Genomic DNA, 13363 nt, shown 5'->3' with positions numbered 1-13363 from the left:
AAGGTAAACTTCAGAAATTTTAGCAATATGCAGAGTTCACATTTGTATACCAAATATTTTCTGAGCATCACCGTTGAAAACATTTAGATAACATTTAGGTTTAGCAATCTCTGATGTTTAAAAACTCATTCAGTTGTGACAACTATCATGTTAAAATTGTCATTCACTGAAAAAAAAAGTTCTCAAAAGTTCATAAAGTACAAATCTTCTCCTTAGATTAAATTGACCATGTAGAACACTACTGTGTGCAAACAGATGGAGGTGAAGTTAAGAGTCAATCAATATGTGAGTTCTTGTTTGGACTTGGTTATTCTGAGGTATTTTCCAAAAAAATCCGCAAAGTGGTATTAATATTTGATTTTTTTTTCAGTAATACTTTGCAATATTACATTTACAATATTTGCTTTGCGTTTAATTCCAGATCTGCTGTCAAAAACATCAACTCCATTTAATAAATCAAATAAAGCTGGAGGTCAACAAGTGACACCATGGGAAACACTGGTTGTATTTGCTATGAACTTGAAACAATTAAATGTACAAATGAATATGAGCAACGTGATGGGAAACACCACGTAAGGAAACCTTTTTGATTAACCATTTGATTTTTCTGTGTATTCCAAACATTTTTTTTAAACATATAAAAGTGTGTGCATTCACATGCAGGTATATTTGAAGAATCTTTTGATTCAGGAAGCTTCAACTTTCATTTCACATTAAGTTATGTAGAATTGGAAGACTTTGAACAGAGACTTCCTTGAAAATCAGCTGTTGAAGACATTGGTTAGCTGCAGAAGTAGCTACATGCTCCATCTTTGTTCTTATCTTACTATAACAGATAATCAGAGTTGGAAGGGACCTTGTAGGTCATCTTGTCCAACCCCCTGCCCAAGCGGGAGACCCTACACCATTTCTGGCAAATGGCAGTACAATCTCTTCTTGAAAGTCTCAAGTGATGGCGCTCCCATAACTTCCGAGGGCAAGCTGTTCCATTGGTTGATTGTTCTCACTGTCAGAACGTTTCTCCTTATTTCCAGGTTAAATCTCTCCTTGTTCAGTTTCCATCCATTATTCCTTGTCTGGCCTACGGGTGCTTTAGAAAATAGCTTGACCCCTTCCTCCCTGTGGCAGCCCCTCAAATATTGGAAGACCTCTATCATGTCTCCCCTGGTCCTTCTCTTTACTAGACTAGCCAAGCCCAGTTCCTGCAACCATTCATTGTATATTTTAGCCTCCAGTCCCCTAATCATCCTGGTTGCTCTTCTCTGTACTTTTTCTAGAGTCTCAACATCATTTTTATAATGTGGTGAACAAAACTGGATTCAATACTCTAGGTGTGGTCTTACTAAGGCTTTATAGAGTGGTACTATATTTACTGATAATTAAGAGATGGCCTATTAATATTTTTATCATTAAAAATTTGTTCCCATCTTGTTTTGCTAAATAAGATTGAAAGAATTGTGTCTTTATCACCATATACATTTCTTATTATTATTTCACAATTTGCATTTTTGCACGTGAATGGACAAATAAGGTAAATAATGTTTTCCTCCATATTTTATGCATGTTTTAGGTGGACGACTAGTGGTTTGAAAAGCCAGGGTCGTTTATCTGTCGGCAGTAACAGGGATCGTGAAATTAGTATGTCAGTAGGACTGGGAAGATCACATTTGGATTCTAGAGGTGGAGTGGTTGGCGGTACCATAGATGTTAATGCCTTGGAGATGGTGGGTAAGTTGAAAATTAGCAAATATTTTTTGATGATTAGTTCTTTTTATGTAGTGAATATAATGAAGACATTAGCTAATTTTTATTTGCTTTAATTGAAAAATTAGTATTTACTCGTTACCTCTCATCACACCTGTTCAGACTTAAACTTGTTTAAATTGAGTAACCACTAATTGTTGGAAGCTTTTTTTGAACATTTTCAACATTTGTGTGTCTCTATGTGCACTAATACAAAAAGAGGGAGAGAGTTTGGAGGCCTTTTGATATTAATTGGATACTAGTGTTAGAGAGCCAAAGTAGAATATCTTGTTGTTTCCCTTTGCTACTAAACTGATAATATAAATGTTTTTCAGTTCATATTTCAGAACATCCTAACCAGCAGCCAAGTCACAAAATTCAGATTACCATGGGCTCTACTGAAGCTCGTGTGGATTACATGGGGTCTAGTATTCTAATGGGCATTTTCAGTAATGCAGACCTTAAGCTGCAGGATGAGTGGAAAGTTAATCTCTATAATACTTTGGATTCCAGCATAACTGATAAGAGGTAAAGATTTTTGCTTGATCTAATGTATATAGTATACTTTTATTATCTCAAACCATTTTAATCAAATTGTCACTAAATGTTTTTGTATGAGCTATCCTCTCTTCAAAGCTTAATAAAGCATTATAAATTCATGGAAAACATTATTAATTTTATATTACAGTGAGATATTTGTCCATGGTGATTTGAAATGGGATATTTTTCAAGTCATGATTTCCAGATCAACTACACCAGATCTCATCAAAATAGGAATGAAGCTCCAAGAATTCTTTACTCAGCAATTTGATACAAGCAAGCGAGCTCTGTCCACATGGGGACCTGTTCCGTACTTTCCTTCCAAAACTGTTGCCACTAATATAGGAAAAAGTTCACAGCAATGTATGTATGAAACCAATTTATTTCATGTCATGAAGCTTTTATCGAAAATATTACATATTGGCCTTCCTAATTTCTGAGCCTAGACTACATTTGACTGCTGCTAATACTATGATGGCAGGAGAATATGACATTTTTTTCATTATGACCTTAGTTTCCATGCATAAATTGTATTTTTAGCATCTTCTTCTTTAGCAGCATTGCAGTGTTTTTCCAGAATCTATTAAATAACTTTAGACATGGGCTAGAAAGGAGAACTATAATAAAAATATGATCTAATCTATATTTAGAATAGACAGAGAGAGTGAGGTGTTCAAAAAAAAAAAAAATGAAAGTATTTGGAAAGTTGGAGCTTTCTAAAGACAGCTCAGTCTTCAAATTTGGGCTGCATTGGAGACCCACATGAGACTGAGGAGAAAAGGTAGCTGGGCAAATGAATGCTTGCTAGTGATACTGAGTCAGGCTGGGGAGCCACCTGTAGAAAACATTCACAGTAGAACTTAGGCTTCTAAATAAGGCAGTGAGACACTTCTGTTTCAGCTGCAGCGGCTGGACACAAAAGGTGGTTGATGCAGGAAACTGGGAGAGAAGGCTGCTGGGGTGAACAAACGCTTGTTGGTGCTTGCTGGGATGGCTAAGTCTCATTAGGCACAGCAAGTAACTCCAGAGCTGTGCAGTTCTGGGGCTGCTTGCCACCCCACAAGGCAGGGTACAGACCAGTCATTGGGCAGATATAGAGGGGACATAAGCAAATCGGGACATTAAGCAAACCTGGCTTCCAACATTGACTTTGTCAGAAGCCCCTCCACCATATAAATGGTGATTATGTGACCCTGGGACACTGCAATCACTGTAATTACATGCTTGTTGCCAAATGGTTGGATTTTGATCATGTGACCATGGGGATACTACAACTGTCATAAGTGCAAGAATCAGTTATAAGTTACTTTTTTCAATGCCATTGTAACTTTGAAAGGTTGTTAAATAAATGGTCATAAGTCAGTGATCTACCAGTGATTCTATAACAGTTTTAAAACCTGGTTACTATACAGATGAAAATAAGAACAATTGTTTGTTCATCCCTCTGCTAAGCACAAGCATTGATGTCTAGAAAAAATGAAAATTTCATGAAATTAATGAAAAATTATTAATGAAATTTGTAGTTAAGACTCATGATTTTTAGGATAATTTTTTTGAATCCCTAAAGTTAATCATAATGTCATTATCCTCGTCTATGTATGTCTTTGTGCTCCGTTTTCTAGTTCTAGATGCAGCACATCATCGCCACTGGCCTGGAGTTTTAAAAGTGATGTCAGGGTGCCACATATCCTTATTTCAGTTTCCCTTACTAGAAGATGGAAAGTTTGGAGGCTCTATGAGTTTGCATGGAAATCACATGACATTGGCATGTTTCCATGGACCTAATTTTCGTTCAAAATTGTGGGCTCTGTTTCATCTTGAAGAACCTAATATTGCATTTTGGACCGAAGCACAAAAAATATGGCAAGAAGGTATTCAGGCATTCTTATGCCTTTTGTTTGATCTTTTCCCATATTGTAACCAATACTTAAATAACAAAGACTAAACACTGGCTGGATATCATTTTAATTTTTGTTGTAACCTACATATTAGATTTAATAAAATTCTCTATGGTTATTAAAATGAGAGTTTGCCAAGGTATCAAGAGATTTACTGAGGTCATATAAATGATCGCAAAGGATACTGTTCTCGCAGGGGACATTTCGGTCTTAGATTAATTTCACTATATGGAGACTGTGCATACAATGGCAGACTATTGAAGTGATGACTTCAGAAAATACTCAATAATTTTTTTAAAAAATTGCTATGTTTAACCTTTCCTAGGATCCAGTGAACATTCTACATATGTTGTGCAAACACTAGACTTCCATTTGGGTCACAATACTATGGTAACAAAACCATGTGGTGCCCTACAAAGTCCCATGGCAACAATTACTAAAATAACAAGGAGGCGTCATGAAAATCCACCACATGGAGTTGCAAGTGTAAAGGAATGGTTCAATTATGTTACCGCTACACGAAATGAAGGTAGGAACAAATACATTTCTCTTTATTTGGGAAACTGGCATAAATTTACAACAGTTCCAATTAATAGTATGAAAGAGTGGCATGTGATGGAAAGATGTTTAAATATTCATAATTTTCTTGGTTTAAATCCTAATTTAAAGTAACTTAAATTCCTAATTCTTAGTTTAAATCTTGAAACAATCGTATATTAATAGGATGCACTCAACTTTAAAGATATGTATAAAAATAATATTAACATCATCAAATAGCATCTGCCTATCCATCTTCCTAATTCTTAGGAAGAACTCAGTGGGTGAACAAAAAATGCCAAATCCAGTTTATCTATGTAATGAATCCTAATAATATCAGTAATAATGTAGTGAACTTATATGCTACCTGACTCTCAATGACTCTGTGCCACTCATAAGAATTAAAGAAATTACAATAAAATCTTTATAAGTTAAATATAAAAAATGGCAAGCACAATGAAATGCGGGTGGTGGTGGTGTCCCACTTTTTTATCCCCATATATTATAAAGGTTGTCAGTTTCCATTCTCTTAAAGATTCACAGTGTGACTTAATTTTTTTATATACCTAAATTTTATTCATTTCCCCCCATGCACAAATACACCCACTCACACAAATATCTAAGAGTGTTGTCATATCTAAAATGATGTGCAACATCTGCATGTCTTAAAATTAATTCTGTGTAGAAATACAAATTTCGGTAACATCTAATTTCCATATACAGAAAATTTATTAATAATTACCTCATAATTTTTTTAATGTGTTATCTCAAAAAAATTGTTTGCTATTTTATTTCCAGAGTTAAACCTTCTCAGAAATGTTGATGCAAACAACCCAGAGCATACTACAACAGTGAAAAGTTCCAGCTTGTTAAGTGGTTTCAGAGGTGGCTCTAGTTACAATCATGAGACTGAAACAATATTTGCATTACCAAGGATGCAGCTGGATTTCAAATCCATTCATGTTCAACAACCTCAGGAACCTTTAATACATGGTAGCCTGTTCTTTTTCTAAAAATGAATATGATGAACTTTTATCTGTATTTTGTGTAGATGGAATTACAGCATAATTTAAAAAATTTAAAAAAACACAGATAAACATGACAATTGTGACTCATGACAATTGTGACTCCATACCTAATATCACTATTAAATGAGAATTGAAATAGAATCAAGTAAAATTTTTAGAGAATGTCCCACTAAATTCAGTTGCATGTAGCATGGCCATTATTGTGTAATAGTTTAAATATAAAATATGAAAACAAAGTAGAACAAATTGATGGATACCATAGTTGATAGCTGATCTTCCAGCTGTGAGTGTAAAATGGTTTTTATTATGGTTGATATGCCAAAAAAATATGGAAGAAATTATCTGATAGCAAGTGCTTTAAAACAAATATAGTGTAAGAGTTCATTGATTGTGCACACTTCAGGAGGACTTCATTTTAGAACTCTTTTAAACGAATGCATGTTGCATGTACAAAGGAATTGTGCATCAGCAGAGACAATATAAGGCCTTAAGCACAAAAGTATTCTGAGGAATGTTATTTCAAATTTATGCTGAAAAAAAAATCAATACAATACATACAATTAGCACTTTTCCCTATCTTGCATTTTAAAACTTTTTCATTAAAATGTCTTATTCAGGATATTTATTTGTGTAATTACCAGTTTCTTTTAATTATTTATGGAATTTTGTTACAGATGCCAGTGCCAAGCCAAAGGTAGAATGCAGTGTAGTAACAGAATTCACAGATCACATATGTGTAACTATGGATGCAGAATTAATAATGTTCCTGCATGACTTAGTTTCTGCTTATCTTAAAGAAAAGGAAAAAGGTATGTAAATGAATTAACACTAATCCTGTGGGTTTATATTATGTGATCTTACAACTTGTATAGTAATTAATCTGAAGTTTGTTAGTTAGTAAGTTGATTTTATTTCTTTTCTTTTTTTTGGTCTGGAATATTGAATATCAATCTTCTGGAAGGGATTATAACTAATGAAGTTTTTTTAAAAAATAGATTACTAGAACTATTTTTTCAGGATAAAAAGTCAGGGTTTGTCAAATTCAAAACATCAGTGCTATAACTAAACACATTTCCAATTGATGTTCCATTGAAAGCTATTGTGAATTTGTAGGAGTATTGTTAATTTAATTGTAGCAGGGATTAATTGTGTTTTAGATCCACAAACTCTCTTTGCTACTCAGTTCTTAAGTTTTAAAAATGCACTTTTTATCTTGTTATATAGTGTAAAATTGAATGTTTTCCTTTACAAGTATGGAATTTTATCATGGGCTAAAATCATGTTGTTTTGACCTACATGGATTAAAATTCCTTTATAGTATAGTATGTATTATATAGTATACAATATAAAGTATATCTGTTCAAAAATAATTGAAGTTTTCTGAAAAAAAAATTGTGTCACAAATACATGTTAAAGGTATGCTTCAGAAATAATGTGGAAATCATTCAGTGTGGTACAGTGCTTTGCTGTCTGTCTGATGAAGCTGCCTTCATATGGGCATACATGCATAAAGGCTTATGGAGGGCTTTAAAGCAACTGACTGAAACTTTAAGTACTTGTGTTAGTTTACAGCTTCACAGAATGCATCTTTACTATTGTTAAAGGTGTGTTATTCACACAGATCTAGTAGTGGCATTTTAGAGTTCAATTCCTTATAGCTTTTGATATGCAATTTTTATATTATAGTTAATCATAGGTTACAATGGTAATTGAGGCCACAATTTCTTTGCTAAACTATCTGGTCATTAAGCCAGTTGTGACTGTATTCTTAGTGATAGCAATCCTGCAGTCCTGGTTGTTGTCAGAACCCCAGGATTGTGCAGGTCATTAAGCAAGAGGGGGAGGGAGACCAAGATAAGCATACCAAGAGGTGTGCGGGTGCTGCGGACAGGTATTCTGGAGCATGGACAGGTGCTGCAAGGTACTATGGGCGGGCAGTGTAGAATGCAGGTGGCTGAAAAAGCAGGAGAAGTGGCTTCCAATTTCCTGCTGGCTTCCCCATTGACTTTGCTTGTAGAAAGCTGGGAGGATACATTGAAAATCACAATCACATAACTGTGGCTCACCGTGGCATCATAATCATGAGCTAAGACCGAGCACCCGGTTCACAATCACAACCGTGGAGATGCTACAACAGCTCCACCTTTGAGACCAACCATCAGTCCCTCTTATTCAATGCCATCGTAACTTTGAATGGTCGCTAAACAAGTGGTTGTCACTTGAGAACTATGCACATATTAATTTTTTTGAAATAGAACTATTCACTTGAAGAAAATTCATTTTTTATTTTGAAATCTTTCCAAATACAACATTACATTAATAACTCTGGATTTTAACATGGTATGTAAGTATTAATTTATGGCACCAATGAATTTCTTAAGTTATGAGAAAGGGACAATATGAACCAAATGGCTTGATTTGCTGATAATTTTTGGCTTTGTTTTACTTCACGTATTTTATTGTGGTTATTCTCAATATCACCATATCATTCATACTTTTAATATCAATAGTATGTACAATTATAATAGTTATATCATAGTATGCAAGTCAACAGTTTTTTCTGAATAATCAGTATAATTTTATTATATTAAACTACAAATCTTAAATTCTAATTTCTGTAATAGTTATAATCTTACATATTTTATACTCGTCTTCAAAATGAAGATTATAGCCTAAAACAAAACATTTCTGTTCTTTTTCTAGCAGTCTTTCCACCTCGTACTTTGTTTAGTCGGCCAGGACAAAAAAGCCCCATCAGTGTACTTGATGAGAGCACTACTGAAAAAGAATTGGAAGAAAGTGTTACTTACACAACTGTGGATTGGAGAGAATTTATCTGTAATACCTGGCATTTGGAGCCCACATTGAGGTAATTAGCACTTCTTTTCAATAATCAATCTGATTTTCAGACAATTATTCCACTACTTATTACTAAACAGTGAATTGTCATTTAGAAATTTCTAAATGACAATTCTAACTCTAACTGTAGGCAACACAGCTAGAAACTATTTACAAAAATGCATAGAAAAGAAAATTTATACTATGAATAATACATTTGTTTCTATATTAATACAATTTTTAATATATATCACTGAACATTAACTATTAGTATTATTATTTAATATTATTTATATAATGTATATTTTATATATTAGTAATTAACATTAACTGTGGTGGCATTTTGCCACTTTTTGTTTATTTAGTTTTGAATGTATATTTATATTCTATCTTTAGAGGTTAAAGGCAATGTTTTATTTTTGCAAATATCTATCATGTGAAACAAATTGGGATGAGAAATAATGATTCAAGGTTGCTTAGAGTGCCATAATTCTGTGGGAATAATCAAATGCATTTTCTTAACCAGAATAGCAAAAATTACCTTTCTATACCTATCATAATTTTTTATGCCGTATCACATTTTTATGGAAAAAATAAAAAGGTATAGTGATATTGTAAGACACATGACTTGTCTTCTAGCATTTAAACTTTCAAACCCAAAGACATAAAACCGCTAAGTGCAACCATCAATGTTCTCCTCCCCCTAAAATAGACCGCATGTGGCTCTGGACCATACACTGCAGGACCATACACTTTTAATATTATATGATCTATATACATTAATTATATTTTATATTTTACAATTCATCTTAACACAGTGCGGCCCAGGCAAGCCAAAAGATTGGACACCTATGCCTTAAAATGACAAGAGAATTACAATAGAAAAACCTTTACACTATTCGTTCATTTGATTTATGTTTCTCTCCCCTCCTTTCCAATTTTATAAAGTTCAGTACTACTACAAAGTTTATGTCTTAGAACTACCGTATTTATCGGCGTATAACACGCACAGGCGTATAACACGCATCTTCATTTTAAGAGGGAAATTTCAGGAAAAAAAATTAAATTTCTAAATAAAAACTTTGAAGCAAAATAAGGGTAGCTCAGAACTTTTTTTTTAATTAATATTATTACCACTTATAAGGTAAATCAGTGGTCCCCAACCTTTTTGTACCAGGGACCGGTTTCAAGCAGAAAATTTTTGCAAGGACCGGGGGAAGAGAAGAGAAGGAGGCTTCACTCTCTCGCTGCTCCACCATCCAAGGAAGAAACTGCTTCAAAGAAGCGGGGGCTTTTCCTGTCGCCGCAGCTATTCCGAGCGCCCGTTTCACCCCCACTCCCACCCGCGCGCGCTTCAATCCACAGTGTCCCATTCTGCCTGCCTGCCTGCCTGCCTTAGTTTCTGGTTGTTTGGGAGCAGCTTCGGCTGAGAATAATAACTATTCGCCTCTTTTACTCAGCCGAAGCTGTTCCGATTCAACCATTAACGAAGGCAGGCAGGCAGGCAGAACGAGCACTGCGGGCGGGCGGGCGGACGGGGGGGGTGGGGGTGGGGAGAAACAGGGCGCTTCAGGAAGCTGCGGCGACAGGAAAAGCCCCCGCTCTTTGAAGCAGTTTCTTCCTGTGCTGGTGGAGGAGCGAGAGAGCGACTGAGAGAGCTGACCCAGAGAGAAGGACAGGCTTCGGTTGCTTCCTCCCTCCCCTTCTTTCATTTGTGTCCTTGATCCCCGATCCCAGCAGCATTCACCGAAGGTGAAGAAAGCCGCCATTTTTAAAAAAAAATTCTTTGCGGCCCGGTAGAGAGTGCTCACGGCCCGGTACCGGTCCGCGGCCCGGTGGTTGAGGACCCCTGAGGTAAATAATGCAAAATAATGCCCTCTGCTCGCACCGCCCGGCCTCCGCTCGCACCGCCCGGCCTCCGCTGGCTTCTTAACATTATATCGGCGTATAACACGCATACATCATTTGCCCCTATTTTCAGGGGGAAAAAGTGCGTGTTATACGCCGATCATCTGATATATATAAGAGGCAAGCTGGTATCTTTAGAAAACTCAAGCTAAGGAACAATATTTAAGAAAAAAGCAGCAGTATTATTTATTAAATTGGTACAACCATACTTTTCAAATCAGCAAAATTTTAAATAATCATATAGTTCATTTGTATTCATACTTTTGTCCTTAGATACAGTACTGGCAAATGGAATTAAAGGCTGCAATCTCCACACAGTTAAAAAAAAAACAATTCAAGGAAGAGTGCTTCTTGACATATACAAATAAAAACCAGAAAAGGTTGTATAAATAGCTGGAAATTAGGGGTTGCCAACCATTCCATGCATGAACAATTGGTTCTGGTTGATCTGTACCAGATCAAACAAGTTTTTGATGTTTTGTTTCATGCACAGTATAAAACCAACTTCTGTGTAAAGGGGAAGGAACAGAGGAGGAGAGAGCAGAGAAAAATACCAACTATTGGGTAGTGGCAGGAAGACTAGTGGGACAAACAGGCCTGGGGTGGGGTGGGGGCATCTTGGACTAGGACATAATTAGGGACAGCCTAGGACAGGAAAGAAAAGGCAGGACCTGGAAAGATTCAGGAAGATGCAAGACCTATATACTTACCCTTATCCTGTAGAACCTATGGCTATTAACATATGTAGAACTGTAGAAAATTAATTTATTCTTGCTTATTGAAAGTGATAGAATGTTTTAATTTATAGGTTAATCTCTTGGACTGGAAGAAAGATTGATCCTGTTGGTGTGGATTATATTCTTCAGAAGCTTGGTTTCCATCATGCAAGAACCACTATTCCCAAGTGGCTTCAACGTGGAGTCATGGATCCCCTGGATAAAGTTTTGTCAGTTCTCATAAAAAAACTTGGCACTGCATTACAGGATGAAAAAGAAAAGAAAGGAAAAGACAAGGAAGATCACTAAAAATCCTAGAATTAGGATAGCAAACAGACTTTTTAAAATCTTTTGTTTTATGGTATTGTCACTGTATAATTTTAAAACAATTTACACTGAAAGAACCCTAACAGCTTTTTTTGCTGCTATATTTAAAACTTCATCAATATTGTGAATAACTTATTTTGAAAGAGGATATCATTTTGTGTTCAGTCTAGCACTGTATGACCAATGTTGTGAAGAAAACTATGAAATAACTGTTTGATATTTACAGCTATATTGTGTGCAATATTCTGCATCAGTTGTATCAGTTTGTTATACTTGAAATAAAAATTAATATCAAATGTAACCTAATTGATCATTTTTTACAAGGAACATATATAAATAATAGACAGATATATGGGGAAAGTACTGGATACTGTCAAATAAAATGCTCCTGTACTAATGACATTATTTACTTTTAGATGAGATTTTAAAAACTTTTATTGTACCCATTGCTTTATTCTCACCAGAATACCAACTTAATAGATAATATCCATATAAATGTAACTAGTTTAGTTTAGTTTACTTTCATTGTCATTGCACCTCGTACAACAAAATCAAACACCATCTTCAGTGCACATCATGACTATGACCATGAAAATAAACACAAACACACATCCTTCACACATTGACCTGAAAATCCCCGACACTACACCAACACTGCACTGTACTGTACAGAATTCAAAAGAGTTACTGCCCTGGGATAGAAGCTGTTTTTCAGCTTATTTATCCTTGTTTTTATTATTCTGTACTGTCTGCCAGATGGTAATAGTTCAAAAAAAGGGTTCTGTGGTGATCAAAGACCAGTCATTGTGCAGAGTGCCAAGATGTCTGACTACCTACATAGTGTTTATTCCTTTTATAGGGTTTTTCACAAGAAGGCAAAGGCAACATAGATACAGCATTTGGATTGGTTACATTTGGAGAATAGATGCAGCATTGGTGAAACTTTTAACCAATCCTTGAGAAATCTAATGATTTCTGCTCGTGACAACTCTGTAACATCTGGTTGATAAGTACAAGGTTATATAATTATTAGTTTGGGACTCACCAGCCTGAGAGTGAGATAAGGGGAAGAGGCCTGTTTAGGAACTATAGTGCAGTTTGCTGCTACTACTGCCAACTACAGGAATTTTCTTGCCACTACAGGGTTCCCACGATGAGATGGATCTTTGAGAATGTTTTGAGCTTTCCTAAGGCAGCGGGAACTATAAAGCTATACACCTTCATATGTTTTGGAATATCTTGACCACAGGGGTTTTAAGATTTCAGTGAAAAGGATTACATTGAACTGCAATAATCCTCCTAAATTCCATATAAATTAGTAACATTTATTAATCAGCACCCGAGACCAGGGGTAGGGGAACTTGGTTTTTAATCACTTACGGACTTCAACTCCCAGAATTCCTGAATGAGCCATAAAAGGTTCCCCAACCCTGGCCTACTGATTTTTCAGTTGTTGTGGGGAAATCAATTTTTGACTTGAATGGGACTGTTTAATATACAAATGTTGGACATGTAGGCCAGGGATGGGGAACTTTTTATTGTTCACTCAGGAATTCTGGGAGTTGAAGTCCATAAGTGATAAAAGAACCAAGTTTCCCTACCCCTGCCCTAGATCAAGGGTCTCCAACCTTAGCAACTTTAAGACTTGGGGACTTCAACTCCCAGAATTCCTCAGCCAGAAAAAGCTGGCTGAGGAATTCTGGGAGTTGAAGTCCCCAAGTCTTGAAGTTGTTAAGGTTGGAGACCTCTGCCCTAGATTATAGGCTTAGGATCCAAATGTATATTGACAAATATATACATATATCTGTTGATATGCATTTAGAACCTG

The 13363-nt window shown here is 35.5% G+C and overlaps 1 protein-coding gene across 13 annotated transcripts in view; it reads left to right on the top strand.

The window, feature by feature from the left end:
- The window catches only part of BLTP1 (bridge-like lipid transfer protein family member 1), a 142234-nt gene extending 130398 nt beyond the window's left edge, over positions 1-11836 (top strand). For 11 of the 13 annotated variants that reach the window (XM_087963165.1, XM_087963167.1, XM_087963174.1 and 8 more), the window contains 10 exons: positions 422-572; positions 1571-1728; positions 2079-2271; positions 2432-2646; positions 3906-4154; positions 4507-4710; positions 5517-5711; positions 6421-6555; positions 8450-8615; positions 11301-11836. In XM_087963165.1, the coding sequence (XP_087819291.1) occupies positions 422-572; positions 1571-1728; positions 2079-2271; positions 2432-2646; positions 3906-4154; positions 4507-4710; positions 5517-5711; positions 6421-6555; positions 8450-8615; positions 11301-11517 (1883 nt within the window). In that variant the 3' untranslated portion in view covers positions 11518-11836. The remainder of the gene's footprint in view (positions 1-421; positions 573-1570; positions 1729-2078; positions 2272-2431; positions 2647-3905; positions 4155-4506; positions 4711-5516; positions 5712-6420; positions 6556-8449; positions 8616-11300) is intronic. The other 2 variants (XM_087963173.1, XM_087963166.1) reach the window with 1 other exon arrangement.
- The last annotated feature ends 1527 nt before the right edge of the window (positions 11837-13363 follow it).

Source organism: Notechis scutatus, chromosome 4 (assembly GCF_049901735.1).
Source record: "Notechis scutatus isolate UNSWTSFEM ecotype Mainland chromosome 4, rNotScu1.2, whole genome shotgun sequence".
NCBI lineage: Eukaryota > Metazoa > Chordata > Lepidosauria > Squamata > Elapidae > Notechis > Notechis scutatus.
The sequence above is the reverse complement of the archived record's forward strand: the minus strand, read 5'-3'. Positions and strand labels throughout refer to the sequence as shown.